This window comes from Cryptomeria japonica, chromosome 8 (genome assembly GCF_030272615.1).
Source record: "Cryptomeria japonica chromosome 8, Sugi_1.0, whole genome shotgun sequence".
Classification (NCBI taxonomy): domain Eukaryota; kingdom Viridiplantae; phylum Streptophyta; class Pinopsida; order Cupressales; family Cupressaceae; genus Cryptomeria; species Cryptomeria japonica.
Genome location: NC_081412.1, coordinates 661,557,246 through 661,578,597, shown reverse-complemented (window position 1 = coordinate 661,578,597; position 21,352 = coordinate 661,557,246). Strand labels below are relative to the sequence as shown.

Here is a 21,352-nt window from a genome sequence, read left to right as displayed (position 1 = left end):
TATACAAAGAGAATCTACATAATGCTAATAGTAGTTCCAGTTAAAACACACTTTGATTCATCTGCTAGGTCTTTGAATATCTGATTTGATCCAAATCTATGTCACCTTCACTCTGTTCATTTTTTCTTGCATCCACACATCATACCATATCATTACAAAGCATTTCTGACCTTCTTATACCATCTAGATAAAAAATCATGTACAATGAAGTTGGTTGGAAAGAGAGGTAACATGTATATTACCATCAAACCAAAACCACTCAATTTGATTAATGCATAACACACAAAAATGTGTATGCTACCGACTTCAACCTCTATACGTTATTTCTTTATCTAGACCAAAAAGTGATTACCATATACTTTGAAAAACTAAAAATATATATTTATTTGATCTTTTGGGCCATTAAAGATAAAACATGAATATCTGGAAGATGACTCTACAAAATTTATAAAAAAACCAAACCATGTAGGAGTACCGAATGACCTATGGTAAAAGGGGATTGACATCAATGACAAGCCAAAAGGGCATATTGCAACTAATTTATCTAATATGCATACTAATCCCATATAGTGGATCCCTAATGTGTTAGATACTTGATTAGTCCCAAAGACACTGAGAGGGGGGGTGAATCAGTGTCTAACCGGTATATGAAATATTTAAACTTGTTTACAACTTTATAACCCAAATTAATGTACCAGTAAATAAGAAATAAAGCAATAAAGAGAAATAAGAGAGACAACATCAATGCACACCATAACAAAAGATATTTTGGTGAGGAAACCCAGTAGGGGAAAAACCTCGGTGTGATTTGTGACCCACAATATTTACTCACTGGCCAATATGAATAAATATTACTGATACAATAGGGGCCTGTACATGCAGGAAGGCCAGCAGCCTAGAGCTTACTGCTCAATAAAAAAGGAGTCACACTGACTACAAAATTGGATCATTAAATCCAATGACTATGTAATGCTCAAAATAGCATCTGCAATGCTAGATTCAGTACCGGTTTAAGCTCTGTCAAATACCTTTGCCATAAACCTTTCTTCGCTTACATACCATACATACATAGAAAATAACCTACAAGATCTCATACATACATGAGTCTTTACAATACATCATGTCGGCTACAAATAATTAATTACATTACAATATAATTCGCATAAACAAAAATTTATCTTATGTCGGCCCGAGTGTCGGTATGATTCATTGCCGGTGTAAACTGGATGCCGGTGTGAATGAACTTTGTGTAGCTGTCGGTGCTAGTATGCGAAATTTGTTGCCAGTATAATCAATAGAATCATATAGAACCCTATTACCAGTTGGTTGCCGTCAATGACAATATCAACCATTCTCATTTGAGTGTGTAATGCCAACAATCTCCCCCTTTGGCATTGATGGCAACACTCATGAGAAAAATTAAAAACCAAAATTGCCAAAAATCAAAAGTGCTCCCCCTGAGCAAATGATATCCTTTAGTATCTCTATCATCTCCCCCTTTGACATCAATGACAAAGGTTGTAAAAAAGAATAAAAAATTCAAAATTCTACCTCGTTGCTTGTAACCTTTTATGTACAATCTGAAAGATATTTGCTACAATTAGATTAAGTCCTTGCAAAAATTTAGAACTATCAGAAATGATATCCTCTGTCTGTCAGATCATGTCAGTTAGATGATGCATTTGTTCCTCCAGTGATCTTCCTCCTGGAATAGTAGCCTTAGATAGTCCATTCCGGTGTGTCAACAGAATGTCCAATCTAGGACCAAGTTTGTTCTTTAGCTCCCGGGCTTTTAACCTTAATCGAGCTTTCTCCTTTTCAATTTTTTCTATTTTCTCCTCATATACTACCATTTCTTGATCTAAAACTGAAGCGAGTTCAGAAGAACCAATTAGGTTATCTGCTACATCATCAATTTCCTTCTATGTCTATTTAATCTGATCATCAATATCAATAGTCAAATGATGTGGCTTGCAAATGTATCTATACAGTTCCTTAAACTCCAAAATTGTTGAATTTAGTGCCGGTATTAAGGAATCTAACTTTCCTATACAGTCCTCAATAGATTTATTAAAGAAATCTATCTTCTTCTTATTTATCCTTTCTCTAATTGTCTCCTCATTAATCTTATCAATCGACTGAATATTAGATGAAATGAATTTAGACAATGTGTCTAACTTACCAATAGAGCCTACAATATTATCTACCTTACATGTCAGTGCTATCTGTTGTAAAATAGGTAAGGTGTCATCAATAGCCTTAAATGCTAAGGCATTACATTTAGTGATCTTCTTGATAGAATCTAATAAAACATTTGTCACATTTGTAGGTCTGAAGTCCATGGTGGAAGGGCTAGGCTCAACAATAACTTTCTTTTCTTCAAATACTTGTCCAATTGCCTTAACCACTTCTTCCGTATTTCCATCATTGTCCTCATCTTTATTCATTTTTTCTTCCTTTTTATCACTCTGTGTGTCAACTGTGTTTATAATCTTACTATCATCCTTACTTTCTGTCTTGTTGACTGTCGGTTCAGCTATACTCTGTTCAGGTTCTTTCTCTACTGGTTTCTCTACCTTTTTCTGAATGTCAACATTTATGTGTTTAGTTTTTGCTTTTTCCTCCGCTTCTGCTTGTGCTTCTTCCAATTTCTCTATGTTAGGCGGAGTAGCATCAGAGATGGTATCTGTTTTCTTAACTTCTGTTGTTTCCATAATATTCTGAGAGTCAAGAGTGTTGACCGGTGGCTCAAAGATCTCTATATTTGTGGCTTCAGTTTTCTTTTCTTCAACATTCTCAGAAGATTTATCTATAATTACATTGATATCCTGAGTGACCACATTCATGGTGAAAAGAATGTTTGACTCTGGATCAATATTCTCAGTGTTCACTTCCTCTATTTTCTCTTCCTCATGTTCAACCTCTACCTCAACTTGTTCTTTAACCTGTTCCTTTGCTTGTTTCTCATCTTGTTTCTCTGTCACTACCGGTGGTGTGTCATTAGTCGGTGGGGGTAGGTTATCCTTGATGGTGAAGTTAGGAATACCACCAACTTTGTTCTTACCCTTATCACTTTTCTGATATACTTTAGTGAAAGATTTGTCTATTTTATGTCTATCCTCCTCTTCCTTCTTCTCTTTTTCTACAAAGAGAATATCCCATTTGTCAGTCATTTCATCAACAATTTCTTTAACTCTTCTAGCCATTAAGCTAACCTGTCGGTGACCACTAGCAAAAACTGACCGGTTGGCTTCTGCAATCAATTCATCAATCTCCTGCTGGGAATTGACAGGGTGAATCTCCAACAATGCTTCAACCTTTGATTTCTTATCTAATTCCATTATAGACATTCTTTTTGCCTCAAGTCTCAGATAAATATCATTAGGTAAATCATCAACAACCTCAATTAAAACTTTCTTGTAAATATCAAGATGTAGAATGACACTTTCCTCAATTGTTTCCTTGTCAGAATCCTTGAAAGTATGATAACATTTGTTGACATTGTTGAGATTTCCATCCTGGGTAATTTCATTTATAAGTTCTTCTGGGGATAGAATATCTGATACCTTAGGTGTCAGTTTCTTTGGTGTAAGTTTCTTTTTCTAACACCTAGCTTGTTGTTTCTTCCTTAGTGTCCTTGACTTGTTTGGAGATGGAGTAGGTGTCGGTGAAGGTTTCTTTTTCTTCCTTTCTACTCTTTTAAATTATGTTGCTTTATCACTTTCTATCTCAGAAGAAGTAACAATAAGGGGAAACATGAGCTACTGGTTGCTGTTCTGATTGTCTTTTTACTTTAGCAGCAATATTACTGATATTTATTAGACCTTTTATTAACTCTTTAACTACTTTAGAATCATCTCTCATTAATTTGTCTCTTTTCTTCCTCTCCTTCATCATGGATACATCACTTTCAATTGTTTCATCTATGCCAAATATTTTCTCAGTCGGTTCCCTTGGTGCATCAAGAAGTATCTTTGCATAAGACTAAAGAATGTTCAAATCTACTTCATAGCCCATCTCTGTTATCCAAATGGTTCAAGGAGTAACAACCTCCATCCATGTCTCATCTCTCTTTATTACAAAACATATCTGTTTGTCATATTTTTCCATAATACTTTGAGGAATCCTTTCCCTTGCCTTCATCTTAGTTTGGAAGTTCTTGAAATAATCTTTTATCAACTTGTCCCCATCAACACCTATGTCGGTAATTGCTTCCATAACATGTCTTCCAACAGGGATGTCATAAGAAAAGTCCTTGTGACCAATGCTTGGAATTTCCTTTGTAAAATAAAGCATTAAGCATACAAGTGAGTTACCAAATCTAAAGATTCCTTTCTTATCACCCTTGATCTTCTTCAAATTGTCTATTAGTTCATCCTTTAGCCATTCACAAATGTTAATCTTTGCACTGTTCTTCACCATTTCATATGCACTATGTATACACAAACTAGAAACATAATTTAACCTATTTGTATGATCAACTCTGTAGCCAATCACCATACTCACATATTTCACATTCTCATCAGTGATATCACTAACCCTAAGAGATCTGCTATCAGATGTGGTGCCGGTTAGGTTCATAACCACCTTGTTTGGGATTTTTCATCTTCTTGTCAGGCCTAGTACTGGTAGAGAGTAAACCAATGACTGCCTTGATTGCCTCCTTAGTGATTTTGAAAATAGAATCTAACCACATAAATTCACCATGAACCCTGCTAAGTACAAGTTGAACTATCTCATCTGGAAATTTAGGAATGTTCAAGATATCAACAAATCCTAAATCCTCAACAATCTTATGCTCTGGCTTGATTAAACCCTGTTTGTCAGCTATAACATTTTGGTATATGTTTTTCAAATCATCAGACCCTAAATTCTCTATGTTGCAATGAATATATATTCGCGGATCTTCAGCAAAAGCAACTCCCTTCAGAATTTTAGAAAATGCACCAATATAATCATCTTGCTTAGCAATCTCAGGAATGATCTTAAAAATGGGTCGAGGACGCTTAACATTCTCTACCACAGTAGGGTTTGCAATGAATTAGGGAACAAAAGATGAAGTAGCCATGATACTAAAATAAATACCTTTTTTGCAAGTGAAATCCTTTGAAATGCCCTGAAAATGTCTTAGTTGCTTTGCCTCTTGAATGTCTTCGCTCTCTTCATGCTCTTCATAAATTTGAATGCTTTGTGATTCAAAATGAGAGGTTAAAATGCTTTCATAACCAAAAGGTTCACCAACAACCGCATTAAATGCTTCCAGTTAAGTGAAAACTTAACATGTCTGCCGGTAAAGAAGAAATATGACTTCTTACCATCAATCGAGGGTAAAATACATGATTTTCAATTTGTTGCCTTACCCCTAAGGATTATTCCTTAGTTAGATGAAGTACCTCCTGCCGATGCAGGACTACCCTGTTCTACCGGTGCAGCGACAGATTCACCGCTACTTTGATCTGTCTTTCTAATCCATTGTTTAGAAAATTCTTGCTTGATTTCAGTCACCTTTTCTTTGCCTTTGTTAATGGATCCTTTGTTGTTTGCCAGTATAGTCTTGCTTCTACAAAATTTTGCAATATGCCCAATCTTGGTACATGCATAACAAGTTACATTATTTCTCTGAATAGACTTTCCATAAGCTTGACTGGTTTGAGTTCTGCATTGATTAGATAAATGTCCAAATCTACCACAAACATAGCATTTCACATTCATTCTGCAATTGTCTGAGTTATGACCATTTTTATTGCATTTGGAACATTGACCGGTGGGTAAGTTTGTATTTTGATTATTCCTAAATCTACACTGATTTTCTCTATGACCAAATTTGTTGCAATTAAAACATTTCCCATTAAATTTATAAGCATTAGGTTGCCTTACCGGTTTGTTGTGATCATGATTGTTTGAAGTCCCGGAGCTTTCTCCATGTTCAAATCCAAGTCCAACTATTTCTCCATCAGGTTTCTGACTTTTCAGCATATCATCAAGATTATCTAAACTTTTCTTGAATTTGTCTTTGTATTCATTTGCAGTGACCAACTCACTTTCCAAAGTGCTAACCTGTCTCAAAAGTTCATCTTTGTCATGTTGCATGTGGATCAAATCAATTTTAAGCATATAATTTTCATAACTAAGCCTTTGAGATTCATCTGATCTTTCATTAAGTCTTCTGGCCAAATATTCTTCATTCCTCTTCCTATCTTCAATATCTTTGCATAGTCTCATGGTTAAATCTTGCATTTCATTCTTCATGTTACTATTCTCTTGTCTCAATTTGTCTGCAATATCCCTAAGAGTTTCTTTTTCTTCATCATCTTGATTTTGCAATTGCACATGTAATTCTTTTCTCTTATTCTTTTCTATAACCAAGTTATCTTGAAGTGCTTTGATAAATTCCCGAGCAGTTATGAGTTCATCTTCTAGTTTGATATTCTTCAATTTTTCTGCATCAAAATCTTCAAGAGCTCCTTCTAACTGTTGTCTCAAGTTATTAGGCTTTTGCAAATAGAGGACTAGGCTCTGATACCAATTGTTAGATACTTGATTAGTCCCAAAGACACTGAGAAGGGGAGGGGGGGGGGGGCGAATCAATGTCTAATCAGTATATAAAATATTTAAACTTGTTTGCAACTTTATAACCCAAATTAATGTACTGGTAAATAAGCAATGAAGCAATAAAGAGAAATAAGAGAGACAACATCAATGCACACCATAACACAAGATATTTTGGCAAGGAAACCCGATAGGGGAAAAACCTCAGTGGGATTTGTGACCCATAATATTTACTCACTGGCCAATATGAATAAATATTACTGATACAATAGGGGTCTGCACATGCAGGAAGGCCAACATCCTAGAGCTCATTGCTCAATCAAAAAGGAGTCACACTGAATACAAAATTGGATCATTAAATCCAATGACAATGTACTGCTCAAAATAGCATCTGCAATGCTAGATTCAATATCGGTTTAAGCTCTGTCAAATACCTCTGCCATAAACCTTTCTTTGCTTACAAACCATACATACATAGAAAATAACCTACAAGATCTCATACATATATGAGTCTTTACAATACATCATGTTGGCTACAAATAATTAAGTACATTACAATATAATTCGCATAAACAAAACTTTATCTTATGTCGGCCTGAGTGCTGGTATGATTCATTACCGGCGTAAACTGGATGCTGATGTGAATGAAATTTGTGTAGCTGTTGGTGCCGATATGCGAAGTCTATTGCTGGTATAATCAATAGAATCCTGTAGAACCCTATTACCAGTTGGTTACCATCAATGACAACATCAACCATTCTTATCTGAGTGTGTAATGCCAACATAATGTGCCCTCTTTTGTGTCTTGTGAATCATCACCTTTGATTTTCCTATGCTTTGGGGCATCTCAATATTGTGAAGTGCTTGTCTTTTGGATGTATGTATGCTATCTTAAGCAATTTCTCCCGGTAAGGCATACACAAGCACTTTAATATGGGGGAATAAACTTTTCTCTATGTTACACTTTGTGCACACACCACGGGGTTTGGTTTGTACACTTTGATCACACACCATGATGTGTTTGGTGTATATGCTACAACACTCATTTTGCAGTTGATTTTTTATTTATATTACTTTGCAAGAAGAGGCTTTGTTTTGTAATATTTTTGTTTGGTGCACATTACAACACCCATTTTGTAGTCAATTTTTTGCCTTGTAATCTCTCTTTGTGCTAACATGACTCATAGCAAGAAGTTCCTTACTAGAAGAAGAATTCATGTCTCTTTTCTCATATGGCTCATAGTATGCAGTTCCTTACTAGACCTAGAAGCCATATCCTCTTCTTCTTTTTTACATATTTTGTGTGTTTAATCATTGTTGCTCCTTTTATCTTGATGTTTTAGACTCGTGAGATTCTATGTCCTTGGGGGCTTGGTGTTTCTTGTCTCTCTAATGTCTTGGTGAAAGTATTTTAATACGATCTTGTACTTTACTAAGAGTATGAGTGTAATTTCATACTCGGACTAAAGTGGGGGCTAAATGTAGTCTTGTAAATTGTATCCTCATACAATTTCATGCTCACTTAGGCCTCACTTTAGTGTTTCTACCTTCTTTGCTACTGATTATGTGTAATTTTTCTCAAACCAAACCCAAGTCCATGGTCTTTTCTTTTTGTTGTTGCTTCCCAACCTTTTCCCAATCCAAAAGGAATGGACTAGGGTGCTAGAAACCACAGTCTAGGCCAAAGTGTCCCAAATTTGAATCCTTCAATGGTCTAAAAAAGTTGAGTGGGAAATGAAACCTGATGTTGGCCTTCTTTGTAATTTTTAACACATTTCATGAGGTTAGGTATAAAAGAAAATCTTATCCCCTCATTTGAAACATCTCTCAATAATTTCTAAATACAATTACTTAGCAAAAAATCAATTCCAATGAGCAAGAAATCGAGCATCATTAAGGCAATAAAGGAGAGGTCAAATATTTAGATTTTCAAGCATTCAAGATGGTATTCAAGATCAAATTTATGTGGAGGCACACATGAGTCAAACATAGCAACATCAAACTTTTTATGAATACTTTAAGCCAAAAGGAGATTCATAAATGAAGGTATAACATTTCAATTTAACATTTAATTCCAGATATAGCCTCTACCCTGCAAGAGTAAGCTCTCTTTTATATTTATTTATTATAATAGGATTAATTCCAAACCCAGGGTTGACCTAGGAAAACCCCTATCAACCTAGCACCATTTTTTCTCTCTCATTATGAAAGTTACAAGTTCAATACAAAAGGAATATAGACTCAAAAAAATGCAGACTAAAACAAAGAGAACCATATTTTGAAGAAGCAAAAAACCATGGAGTCTATGGATTAGACACAATCTGACACTTTTTTGACAAAATTTTACATAGATATTAAGAGTGACATCCTGATCTTGAATTTGTTTATGATATCCACAACAAACACCTACAAGAATAGATCATGTAGCCATATAGTCTAACACTTTTAGGCCTAAATTGTAGACACAGGTTCCTCTTTGATTCTCATTTCTAGATCTATAGTTAGAGTTTGCATATTTGATTTGTAACTTATTGTTTATGTTGATTACTCTTAATTTGCATTATTAGCCCTAGTTGTTGCATTTGATCATTCTATCTTATCCAATTGCATGCATTCTCAACTAGGAAATCACCAATTCATTTTGTCCAGCTCTACCAATAGGTTTGTACTTGGGTCCATTGGTCATTTCCTTAATGTGAATTGATGTGAATGGGTTTGAATCCTAGTTTGCATGTTTATACTAGTGAACAACATTTTCCTCATCTTATAGTTGTCATTTCCCCTTTTCAAAAATAATAAATTTGCAATTTTTCATTAACCCATCTTTTTTTCCTGCGAGTTAATAGGAAAGATCATAAGGAAATAATTTATTTAATATTTTATCATTATTATTCACATCCCATTGAGAAATTAAATATTAAATTTAATATTTCCATCTATGATGGGTGATAGAAATTTATAGAAGCATCTAACACTCATTTATTGAGCATCTTTGGTAAGAATCAACCCACTCTATTTGGCTAATAATTTATGTGTGGTTTGAGTTGGAAAGTATAAATTTATTTTCTCTCCCAAATGAGGGTGTGGGAATTTGGGCAGATATATATTGTAAAATTTCATTTTACAATTCATTCTTGTCATGCCATTTTACCTTCTTGAGCACTTTGTGTTCAAGCCTCTTCTCTGCATGAAAACCTGTAGGATATTCACAATTGGTGTACAGAAAGAAAACCCTTTGGTTATTGAGAAAAAAATTAATTTGGAGTTGCATTGAAGCTTAAAAGACTGCATAAGATTGTTTAGTATTTTGAGTTATTTGTTTGTAGGTTTGGAGGCACAGTTAGAGAGCTTTGTTGTTGGAGTGTGTGATTGGTTGTGTTTCCAATTTGGTGTGGATTTAATTGGAATTTGGTCTTTTGTTGTAGAAGTGTGGATTATTACTATAGAATGTGTTTTAGTCATCCCCAAATGTGGAGGAAATCATCTTTCAATTTGGAGCTTTTCATGTTTGCAATGTTGTGCAAATCATGATCCCTAGTAGATATTTTGTTGAAATAATCTCTATATGTTATTGTTGTTGATCGTGATGGAGTTTTTTCTTCTTTAGAAGCTTATTACCATTTATTTACCCATGAAAATTAATTTAAGAAGTTTGGAGTTTATGTGCAAGTTGGGTCAAAATTGGGTGCATATTTTGGTAAAGAATTGCTAATTATTTATGTACAGTGTCCCTCCTAGATTCATCTTTCTTTTGTGCACCAATAGACTTGTTTAGACTCTTTTATGATGTTTGGTTGATACTTATGGATTGACTTATATTTCAGATGCTTATAGATGATGCTAGACATTTTATATTGACATTTGATACATTATATGGATGATGATATATCCTGGATTATTATGATGGATGGACTTATATTTAATGATTTATATGCACTCATTATTCATGGATGGATTATATTTCTTATGAAGATATGATGGCATCTTGTTAGTACTAACCCCACTCCATGATCATGTTGGATGAGATGATGATATGTCGGTTGTGATTGCGTTACTATTGTATTCGTTATAGAGACAATGTCATACCACTTGTTGCAAGCATGATACATGACATCGTGATTCTCTCTCACTTGTCTGATTATTTATGATATATGCAATGTATATATTGTCTTGTGGATATTGGTGGATACAGGATTGTAGGTACTAGACATTGAATCCATCTGGTCTCATAGGTCTGAGTGTGTCTTTAGCCCAATGGCAAGCTGATCGAAGGTGACATGAGTTCCTTCTACACACTCTAGGCTTAAGTTGATACCCTTGTCAAGTTAATGTCTTTAGCGTGCAATGTCTTGTTAGCATCTTGTGATGAGTTGTTGACCCTATGTCGGGTTGTTTTGTAGGGTTATGATTAATTAATTAATTAATATCTTATTCATATAATTTTTAATATTAAAATTAATTTAATATGTGGTTTCAATATTTAATTATTATTGCATGTTTAATTGTTGAGGATTAATATTATTGATGTTATTTTGATTAATATCTATCGAGCTTTTGATTTATTAGATTTACTATTATTTATTTATTGTTTGATTAATTATTGTTGATTTTATATATATATATATATATTTCAAATTTAATGCTTGGTAATTTTTTTAATGTGAGTAGCGACTTTGGCATGACACGCCCTTTGGCTCCACATGAAACACTTTTGACTCGAAGCTATGAATCAGTGAGGCCACAAACGGGGGAGCTCATCCCCACACTTCACTTGTTCAAACCTGCGAGCACAATGGCCTAGTAGGGGTTTGAACCTTGGTGGTTGTTTCACCAACGAAGTGTTTTAACCGCGACACTACATGTTCGAAGACAAATTGTTGATTTTATATTATTGAGCTTTGTGGTTTTACATTTAAATTGGGTATTTATATTATTATGCTCATGAATTATTTTATTATTAGGCAATTCTTATTTAATCTCTTTTTAACCCTTTGGGTTATTTATTTATTATTTACTCTACCTACCCTATTTTATGATTAGTTGTGAGATTTGGGGGATTTAAAAAATACTTTTTATTAAATTCCACCTTGAATTTGGGTATGGTTGGTAGGAAATATCATATTCTTGATTTATTTTGATTGACCGAGAGATTGCATAGCTTTGGTTTAATTTTTATAAATTTAGTTTTCTGAGGATTTGTTGGAGTTGGCTTGCTAGAAAAATTTCTATATTGTTGAAGAATTTAATTTTCAATTGCTTGGAGCTTGGCTTTGATTTGGTTGGATTGTGGGTTAGATTTGCGCTTCTTGGAATTCTTTGTCCATAGCTTCAATATTCCAAGTTGGTGGAAATTCTATCTCCTTGAATTTATTTTGAATAAGGTTTTTGATTACGGTAAAAGAAAGTTTTGAAGGGACCCCGAAACCCTTTACAAAAGATCCTTAAGAAAATAGAGCATTAAGACAAAAGAAGAAACAAACAACTAAAAAACCAGCAAAGAAATGAGCAGTATCCAGCAAAAAAGCCTCACAGAATCAGCAACGTCCAGCCAAAACAAACAGAAGACAAAAAACAAACTACTTAATGTTTTTCAGGGCATTAGCCAGATTTCCACTAATCCCATGCAATTCTTTAATATTATCCCTAAGATTAGGGATTTCCTTAGCAGAGGCCACAACAACTTTCTTCATGCTCGCCCTTGTTCTCTTTGCCGTGCCACCAGGTGCACTTTCCATAGTCCCTATCTTAATAGTATCCTCATCAATTTCAAGGTCCACGATAGGTTTGGGAATGTTGGAGCCCTCAAGGACCTTAGATATTTCCTCTAAGTTCTTAGTAACAGAGGTAAGGATATCCGGAATCATTACCAAAAGGTTTTTCATAGCAGTTTTTCCTTCCTCCAGGTTACCAATCTGAGCTTCCAACTTCTTTGCTTTTTCCTCCATATCCTTCTTCCACTACTCTTGGTCCCTATCATTTTTCTTCCTTTTCTCTTCCCACTGCTTCCCATTTTTTTTCCAGATTCTTGATTCCTTCATAAGCCCACCTGTCAAAACCCATTCTAGCCTCAGATAGATTTTTGAGATTATCCAGAATTAACCCTTCTCCAGCATAATCCTTATCCTTGCTCAGATTCTCCTTGTCCATCTCCTGCTCAATTTCCTTTTTCTTTTCCTGCTCAAAATCCATTTCTTTTTCCTCTTTAATCTTATTTTCCTTCTCCTCCATTGGTTAGCTATTGACAATGCCTAAAATAACACTGTGGGTAGGACTATCTTGATCGGAAACGTCCTCAGCTCCTCCTTCCTCTTCCCCCACTTCCTCTTCTTTCCAGCTTTCCTCTCCTCCAGACTCATCTGTTTCCATCTCACTACCATCTTTTTCGATATCCTCTGAGTCAATCTTCGTTTCCTTTCGATTATCCTTGTCCTCTTGAATTTTCAACCCTGTAGCTTTTTTGCTCTTTTTGCTCTGAGTCGTCTCATCCTTGCTAGGCCCGCCTTCCTCCATCTTCCTCTTGCCTTTCCTCGAAGACACAGACAATCTCTTATTTTCTTGGATAGCAAGAATTTTGCAGTGCTCATAAATGAGTAAAATGAGGCCACAATGAAGCACCGGAGTCGAAGGGTTCTTGCTATGCTTGTTAAGAGACCTCGACAAAGACCTGAAGAGGTAGTAGGGCAATTAAATCCTCTTCTCATGCCTAAAATGATTTAACATCACAAAATAGTATGTGTGGACCCTAGTAAAATGACCCTCTATAGTAATGTATTCCATAATAGCATTCAACACACAACCCTAGATTTTCTTAATGTTGGAAGCATCATAATACCCCCCGTAGCTTTACCAATTTTTGCCCTCTCCTTCTCTTTGCGCGGAAAAAGCTTAACCACATTATTCAAAACTTTCAAGTCTCTACAAATATTTAGACCTGAGTGGGGCATACCTATTACCGTCGCTATGAGTTCCGCATCCAGCTTAAACCTCACACCATGAATTTTGAAAAAACCGTTAATCCAATTTTCAGTGATTTTGGTGACTACTAGGTTGACTTTGCCTTTGTCATAATCGATCAACTTCTCCATGAAATTCATCATGAACCCTTTTTCTATCTTAGTCCATACCTTTGGCATTTCCTTCCATCTAGAAATGTTATCTAGTTCCTCTCTCCTAAGATCCCCCCTCCATTTTCGAATTCGTTATACCAAGTCTGTTCTTCTACAATTTCGAAGCTTCCTTCCAAATGACTCTTGAAATTTTGAAAATGCTAACCCACAAAGTGTGCGGAAGATTAATAGCTTTGATTATGATTCTGTTATTCTACCGAATCATCATTACCTTTCTATAAATGTGAAGATGACTCATTAAAACTTTCATGATTAATTGTGTGATCCATCTTTCCCCATGAATCTGTCCTTTCTTAAAAGATCTTTAATATTAAAATTAATATTGCCTTCCCCATACCAAATACTTTGAGCTTCGAAAATTACGCCTAGGTTTGCTAGACCATCCGCAACCAAATCTTTTTCTCTAAAGGCATGTTCAATTATAATAAATTTAAAGCTAGCTATAATTTCTCTAGCTTTTAAAATTATATTTTCTATAGACCAAGATGGCTTAGTTTCTCCCTTCAGGCACTTAATAATGTTTAGAGAATCTCCCTCCAGCCATAAGTTATCATGATTTAGATTTTTTTCAATAATCAAAGTATTCAAAGCTGCAGAGGCTTCAACATAATGACTAGTTTGATTACCCAAAGGGCCAACAACTACCACAAGGCAACCTTCAGCAAAATTCCTGACAATGCCCCCATAACTAGCTTTACCCGGGTTCCCCTTAGACGCTCCATCAAAGTTGGCCTTAATCCATCCCTAAGACGGAAAGCACCAAACAAGACCATCCCTACTCTTCTCCTTACTAGATTTGATATTAGAGAGATTCCATCTATCATTAAATTCCTCTTTAGCAGCTAAACCATGATCAGTTCCATTTAAACATTCAAATATCCCTCTATAGATTTTATCCACCACAACTTCAGGGTTAGCACTTTTATACCTAAAAATCTTGTTGTTGTGCTCCTTCTAGATATTCCATATCACATTAGGGAGAGTAAGTTTCCACAACTCAACATTCTTAGAGTTGGAATTAGGATAGTACCATTGCTGCCAGAACTCCCCTAGAGAGTTTGGGAAAACCCAGCTCAACTTCCACCTACTAAAAATAATATTCCAGATTTCCTGACTGAAAGTGCACTAGTAGAGGATGTGACAAGCAGACTCCTCTTCGGGCTGCAACAAAGAGAACACCTGTTAGGAAAAACAAATCCATGCTTTTGGAGGTTATCAAGAGTCAACACCTTGTTTTGCATAAAAATCCAAAAGAAGATATTAATTTTGGGTATCAACTTCTTTATCCACACTTTAGCCCACAAAAGAATTTCTTCCGGAGCTTTGTTATGAATAGCCACCACCGAAGACACAGAGTAATTCCCATCCGAAGTCTCCCTCCAAATCAAACTATCCTCCTCATTGACCCTAAAATTTTTAGAAGAAAGCAGAATCTCAAGAAACTTTAATTCTGGATATTGCTGGCTGAACTCAATCCACTTCCCGTTTCTCCAATAGTCTCTAACAGAGCCACCATACCTATTTTTGAACCAGTCTTTCCATTCCTTCAGGATAGGAATACCCTCCAGAGGTTTATCCAAAAGTCATATATCTTCCCAAAATCTAATAATTCTTCCATTCCCCAATTTCCACATTCTTCCAACAGCAGCCCAACTTTTAGCCGTTTGAACTGCATTCCAAATTGTCGAGCCTTCAATAGAAAAAGAGTTTTCCAAAAATTCTTCCTCAGATGGTTGCATACAAAGATATTTCTTTTTCCAAATTAAATTCCATTCTCTTTCCTCCCCTTTCATTCTCCAAATTTGTTTAGCTAACAAGGCATTATTCACAGAAACAATATTCCTTAAACCCAACCCCCCAAAAGCCTTAGGAGTACAAATTTTGTTCCAAGCAACAAGGGGAATTCTATTTTCGTCTTCCACTCCCAACCAAAGGAATTTATTTTGAATTCTTTCAATTGCCTCCACAAACTTTCTGGGGATTTTAAACAGGCTAAGGGCATAAATAGGCAAATTTTGAAGAGTATCTTTAAGCATCGTCACCTTGCCTGCTTGACTAAGGAATAGGGTTATTTGTGAAAGATTGTCTACTAAAATTTTGGGTGGCTATAAGATTAATTATATAGTTTAATAAATATCATATATGGGACTATTGTATTTCAATGATTATTTTTTCTTGGTATATTGCCGTGAATGGATTTTGTATTTGTTTCCTGTGAATGCTGTGAATTCTGTATATGAGTTATTGTTGCTTTGAGATTTTCTGAGTCTTCTCCCTGGTAGTGATGCTTTGTGCATCTTGGTTTATGCATTTATTTATTTGTTGGGAATTCTTGTTGCTTTTGGTTGCCGTAATGGTCTTCTGCATCTATCTTATGTGCTGGAAGTTGTTTTTTGTGTTGTGTTGAGATACTTGTGTGATGCCTTGCATTTGATTATTTTACTATTGCATAGTCTTTGACTTATATTATTTGTGTCGTGCTTGTTTGATTGGCTTGGGCGGCATTTCTATGAACTTAGGTTGTGAATTTTGGTTTCCGTTTTCTAAGTCCCATATATTATATACGCTAAACCCCATGGTGAATGTGCTAAGCTAATATATGTGCTAGAGTTTACTGTAAATGCGTTGTTAGATTAGATGAATGCGCTACTTGTCTAAGCACATGCGTTGTCAAAACATGTATATGCACTGATGTTCCCTGTAAATGCATTGTTTCTCTGTGTATATGCATTGTTAGTGTTGGTAAATGCGCTACCCTATTGGATATATGCACTATTTTGTTCTTCATATGCGCTGTAGAACTAGTAAATGTGTTGTTCTAGTTAATAAAGACGCTAAAACTATTTGTATATGCGCTGTCTGATTTTGCAAATGTTCCAGTCTGTTGTATTTCCACTTTAGAGTTGTTTTTGACCTTCTATGTTGTTTTCTGAGTCTGTACCTTGTACCAGAGGCTGTGTTTTAGTTTTTCTGAGTTTTCCTAAGTTGATTATTTGATCATAAATGATGTTTGTATTGTTTTATAGCTCCAACAAGATGGATTTTGCCTTGTTGTGGAGGAATGCATTATTATGGCTCCAACAAGATGGTTGTGCCTTGTTGTCGAGGATTGTATTGACTATGGATGGGCAAGAGGGATTATGCCTTGCTACAATTATTGATAATTTAATGAGGCTCTTGGTTTATTACATGATTTGGCTATTGTTTTGAATTTGCATATGTTTATGTGGATGTTGTTATGTGGTTATGGATGAGCCTCCTTGTTGTTTCTATGTATTGTGTTTACCCTAAGGTCATGGAGCATGGTTAAGGGGAGTGGGCCTTCATGTGATGGCTGGGGTCATGAGAGAATAGGCTACCAAGAGGTTCCTTGTAAGGATGCTTGGGGTCTAGACCACCAGGAGCACATTGAAAGTTTTCTTGTGTAAATAAGTGATAACCTTAATAATTAATTAGATGGGTTGGGCAATTAGGATTCATCTAATCACGATAATTTAATTTGATTGTTGTGCCCCACCTCATAGCCCTTGAGTGGAGAGTCGGGATGAGCTTGGGAAGACCATGGAGATGGTAAACCATACCCCCTTGATTATCTCATAGGTTGAGATGGTTCTACATGATCATCAGGGTGACGAATGTAGTTCCTGTGGTTTTCCCTTCTATGTGAGGATAGCATGCAATGACACTTTTCCCTACATGTGTCCTTGTTCCTTATGCCATGTTTTGTTGATTTACCTCTGGGAGTTTTAAGCTTTCGATTTAGCCTCATAATGTGATTTGGGTTATTGTTCATGTGGTTATTTTTTTAGTTATGGTTATTGTTGTGGTTCTGTCCTTTGGTTGTTAGGTGCCAGGATAGGTCTAGAGTGTGTGTGGGAACTTGAGTCATTCTTCATAGCATAGGGAGTGGTTCCTCATTGGTTCCACATGGTCGGGTGGTTTGATGCCTTCTTCCATTGGGATGTTCTTCATTGGATGCTCGTGTGCATGGATGTGGATCTTTATCTCTTCAACTTTTAGTTGGATTATTGGAACAGATTGTTGTATACATTTTTAGAATATAATTCAAAGTTGTAATATGTTTCATGTGGCCTTTATATTAGTAGGATTCATGAGATAGTTGTATTTGCATAGATTGAACAATATGCATGTTGATGTAAATGACATTGAAATATTGCTAGAGATGATTAGATGCTTGTAGGATATTTCATGCAATGAGATGATTACACTTCAATAATAGTGATTATGGTATTTGTTTCTTATTGGAAGACATTCTCTTGATGTTCTCATCTCTTGGTTATAGTAATGCATTTGGTATTATGTAGAGATGTTGGGCTATCCTTATTGATTAAAATGAACTAGATATGTTGTAGACAATGTTAGTAATGAAATAACGATGATATCTTAAATGATTAAGAGAATGGGATTAGGAACATTTGGAATTGGTGTTGTAAAATGAATCTAGATATTAGAATGTGACGGTAATCTACGATGTTGCTCATATTCATGTTAAGCAATGGTGTTGAGATACACTAGGGAATGCTAGTTGATGAGATGATAATTATTTCCACTTGCGTATTATATTCTTATGATCATGATTTATGTAGATTATGTGCATGGTTAGTGAGTGTTTAAGTAGATGTAAATGGTTATACAGTTATATGTATTGTATTGGTTTAATGTTTTAGAAAAAAATTTATCTCTATTTGTTAGTTAGTTGGTTATATTTCTCTAGGGTATTTTGGCGGGCATTACACTATGGGTATTTTAGTTTCTTATAAAAATTAGTTTTCATGAGGATTTGACTATAAAAAGTATGACTTATTTTTTTGTACTTGTTGAATTAAAATAATCTACAATAATTATAAACTTGGCACATTACAACAGTATCAGAGCAAGATATTGCTAGCCTGTAGGGTAATTTACTTGTTGATCTTTCGAAGTGAAAGAGAAATCAAATATTTGGGAAAAAGAGAAATCAAATATTTGGGAAAAAGAGAAAAAAAAAATTTAGCATAAAAAATCCTTAAAACTATAGGAGAAATGAAAGGAGAAGAAATAAGATTAATTGATGAAGAAAGAGAAAAATTCCTCTAGAAAAATGTCATCAGGCTAAACCAAATAGAAGATATTTTGATACATTTAGTGATACCAATGACAAACATTTTAAATGAATTGAAGAATTTATAGGTGAATAAAACCCCACGAGGTGAAGTAAGAACATCTGGTAATGGTAAATATATAGGGAATTCCATTTTGAAACCCCCAAAACCCATGTTTATAAGGAAAGAAATTGATGAAGAGTAAGCTTATGAAGATCCTTATGTCGAAGGCCTTGAAATAATTGTGTAAGACTATAACAATAAATTTGAAAGTTTCAAAAGTGATGTGACATTTATGACCTATTTGAAAATTCAAGATAATGGGGCTTTGAGAAGAAGACATCACAGTGGATACCAAATGACGAGAAGAAAGAACTACAACAAAGAATTGCTAAATTGAGTAAGAACTACACCAAAGAATTGCTAAACTGAGTGCACCCATTATTTTTGTTTGTAGGTTTGTAGGCATAGTTGGAGAGATATGTTGTTAGAGTGTATGATAGATTGTGTTTCAAGTTTGGTGTGGATTTTCCTACAGTTTGGTTTGTTGCTATAGAAGTGTATATTTTTGGTGTAGAAGTATGTTTTGCTATTGTAGAAGTGTGCTTTGGTCAACCCCAGAAGTGGAGAAAATAATATTTCAATTTGGAGCTTTTCAATGTTTACAATGTTGTGAAAATTGTGTTTTGAATAATTTCCAAATGTTATTGCATTGTTCTTTATAGAGATTTTGTTGTAGCATCTTGTTTTCATGTATTTATTCGAATAAATATATTGATAAGTTTTGTAATTTGTGTGCAAGTTGGGTCAAAATTGGGTGCATAGTCTTGTACATGATAGCTAATTCTTTAAGGGTATTTCAATTTATTATGGAAATAAATTTTCATGAGGATTTGAATATGAAATTATAACTCAAATTTGTTATACTTGTTGATTTAAAATAATCTAGAATAATTATATAACTTGGCACATTACATATGTAACATGATATGTAATAAGAAAATTAACTAGGAGGTTAAATAATTATTAAGTCTTGGTACTGATGATAATTGGTGTGCTTGCTTTGAAATGAGTTGTTGTGCTCAACGATCTCTTCCATAAATATGGATATCATATATGACTTGTATCATTTATGTAGTTTATTAATATGACTTGTATCACTCATATAACTATTAAATTTAATAATTTTAATTGCATATAATTTAAAAATTTAAAACTAATTGTTAAAAAATAGATAATAATGTGTATATCTCTTTTATTAGATCTTGGATGATGTATTATGATTGATCATGACTGTGGATCAAAATAGAGATAAGAAATATTTATAGATTATTATGGGTGATGAATATGATGTTATGGACTTTTGGATATAATCCCACTAGTGATGTTTCTTTTAATTTTGGTTTACATAGATAAGACATATAAAATGAAGAATGTTCTTTAACAAATGGCTGAAGGATTTTGTCATGCTAGGATTGAAGTATTTCACCTCCTCTTGCCTTGATTAAATGCACGTTGAATATTATTGACATGATCAAATAATGTATAATGCAAGATGCCTATTTAGAGACTATATAATATCTATTCTTTGAATGATTATGGAAAACCTAGGATCTACCATGCTTTGAATCCTTTCCCTTTTAATTGAATGCTTTGCAATACATACGACTTGTGTAACTAAGATATTAAGGAATGTCTTTAAATATGATGATCAATATCGTAGTTTCAACAAATTTGGTATGCAAGATGATAAACACCTTGATTTAATTTTAAAAAAATAGCTTTGAAATTGAGGAAATTGAAATTTGAAAATGAGGCACATGATCACACTTGTAACCATGTCCAAGCATCATGATTGCGCTAGTGATCTTATCCAAGGGGCGATCACACCAATGATGCTATCCAAGGGCAAGATCACAATGTGATTGTATCTAAAATGTATCAATGGATGAAATGAAAGGGTGTATAGATGAATGACGGTTAGTTTTAAAAAATGGAGGGGTGGTCTAAATTTTTTATTAGCTATTTGTGCCAAATCAACTTGATTTGAAATTAAATTAACTAAACGTAAGGACAAACTAAAGGAGAAAAGTATAAGTACACATTTGTTTGCTCTACATTTCCTTGAATTTAATGTGCATACAAATCTACTCGAATCATACATGCTAAAGTAATTAAGTAAATGTAGCCGACAATTTTCAAGGATGTTGTTTAGATCTAGTGCATCATTTATCCATGCAAGTAGAGTTGCGTCTCTAAATAAATCGACACACATGCACACTATGATCCATTAGCAGCACTTGTTTCATTCATATTCACACAAATATAAAAAAAAATCAAAAGTGTTTTTGTACTATACCACTATAGCACTTAATTATTTGGTTGCCGAAAAATTAAAGCTCTTGCCAAGCAAATGGAAACCCTAAGATGATCATATAAAATTTGAAAGTAGATTTTCAATAAGGTAAACATAATTATACGTACAACTCTATTTAGAAAGCATATTCCAAATCAAACTCAGTAACAAAACAAACAAATTACCAGATTTTACCAACTTAAATAATGGAATCTACC

At 34.4% G+C, this 21,352-nt stretch overlaps 1 protein-coding gene across 1 annotated transcript; it reads right to left on the bottom strand.

Annotated features, from left to right (window-relative positions):
• Positions 1 to 1,655: 1,655 nt before the first annotated feature.
• On the bottom strand, positions 1,656 to 12,494 carry LOC131857899 (uncharacterized). Its single transcript, XM_059210682.1, has 4 exons — positions 12,231 to 12,494; positions 2,400 to 3,023; positions 2,183 to 2,225; positions 1,656 to 1,867 (listed from the first exon to the last, which is right to left on the bottom strand). The coding sequence occupies exons 1-4, from the start codon at positions 12,492 to 12,494 to the stop codon at positions 1,656 to 1,658; spliced, it is 1,143 nt and encodes a 380-aa protein (XP_059066665.1).
• Between the last annotated feature and the right edge of the window lie 8,858 nt (positions 12,495 to 21,352).

Excerpts from the sequence above, each read along its gene's own strand:
- LOC131857899 (XM_059210682.1), bottom strand. The coding sequence starts at position 12,494 with ATGGAGGAAAAAGCAAAGAAGTTGGAAGCTCAGATTGGTAACCTGGAG. Across the intron at positions 3,024-12,230 it reads CAAGGGCGAGCATGAAGAAA|GATAACCTACCCCCACCGAC; the intron begins GTTGTTGTGGCC and ends TTCACCATCAAG. Across the intron at positions 1,868-2,182 it reads TAATATTGTAGGCTCTATTG|TTTTAGATCAAGAAATGGTA; the intron begins GTAAGTTAGACA and ends AACTCGCTTCAG.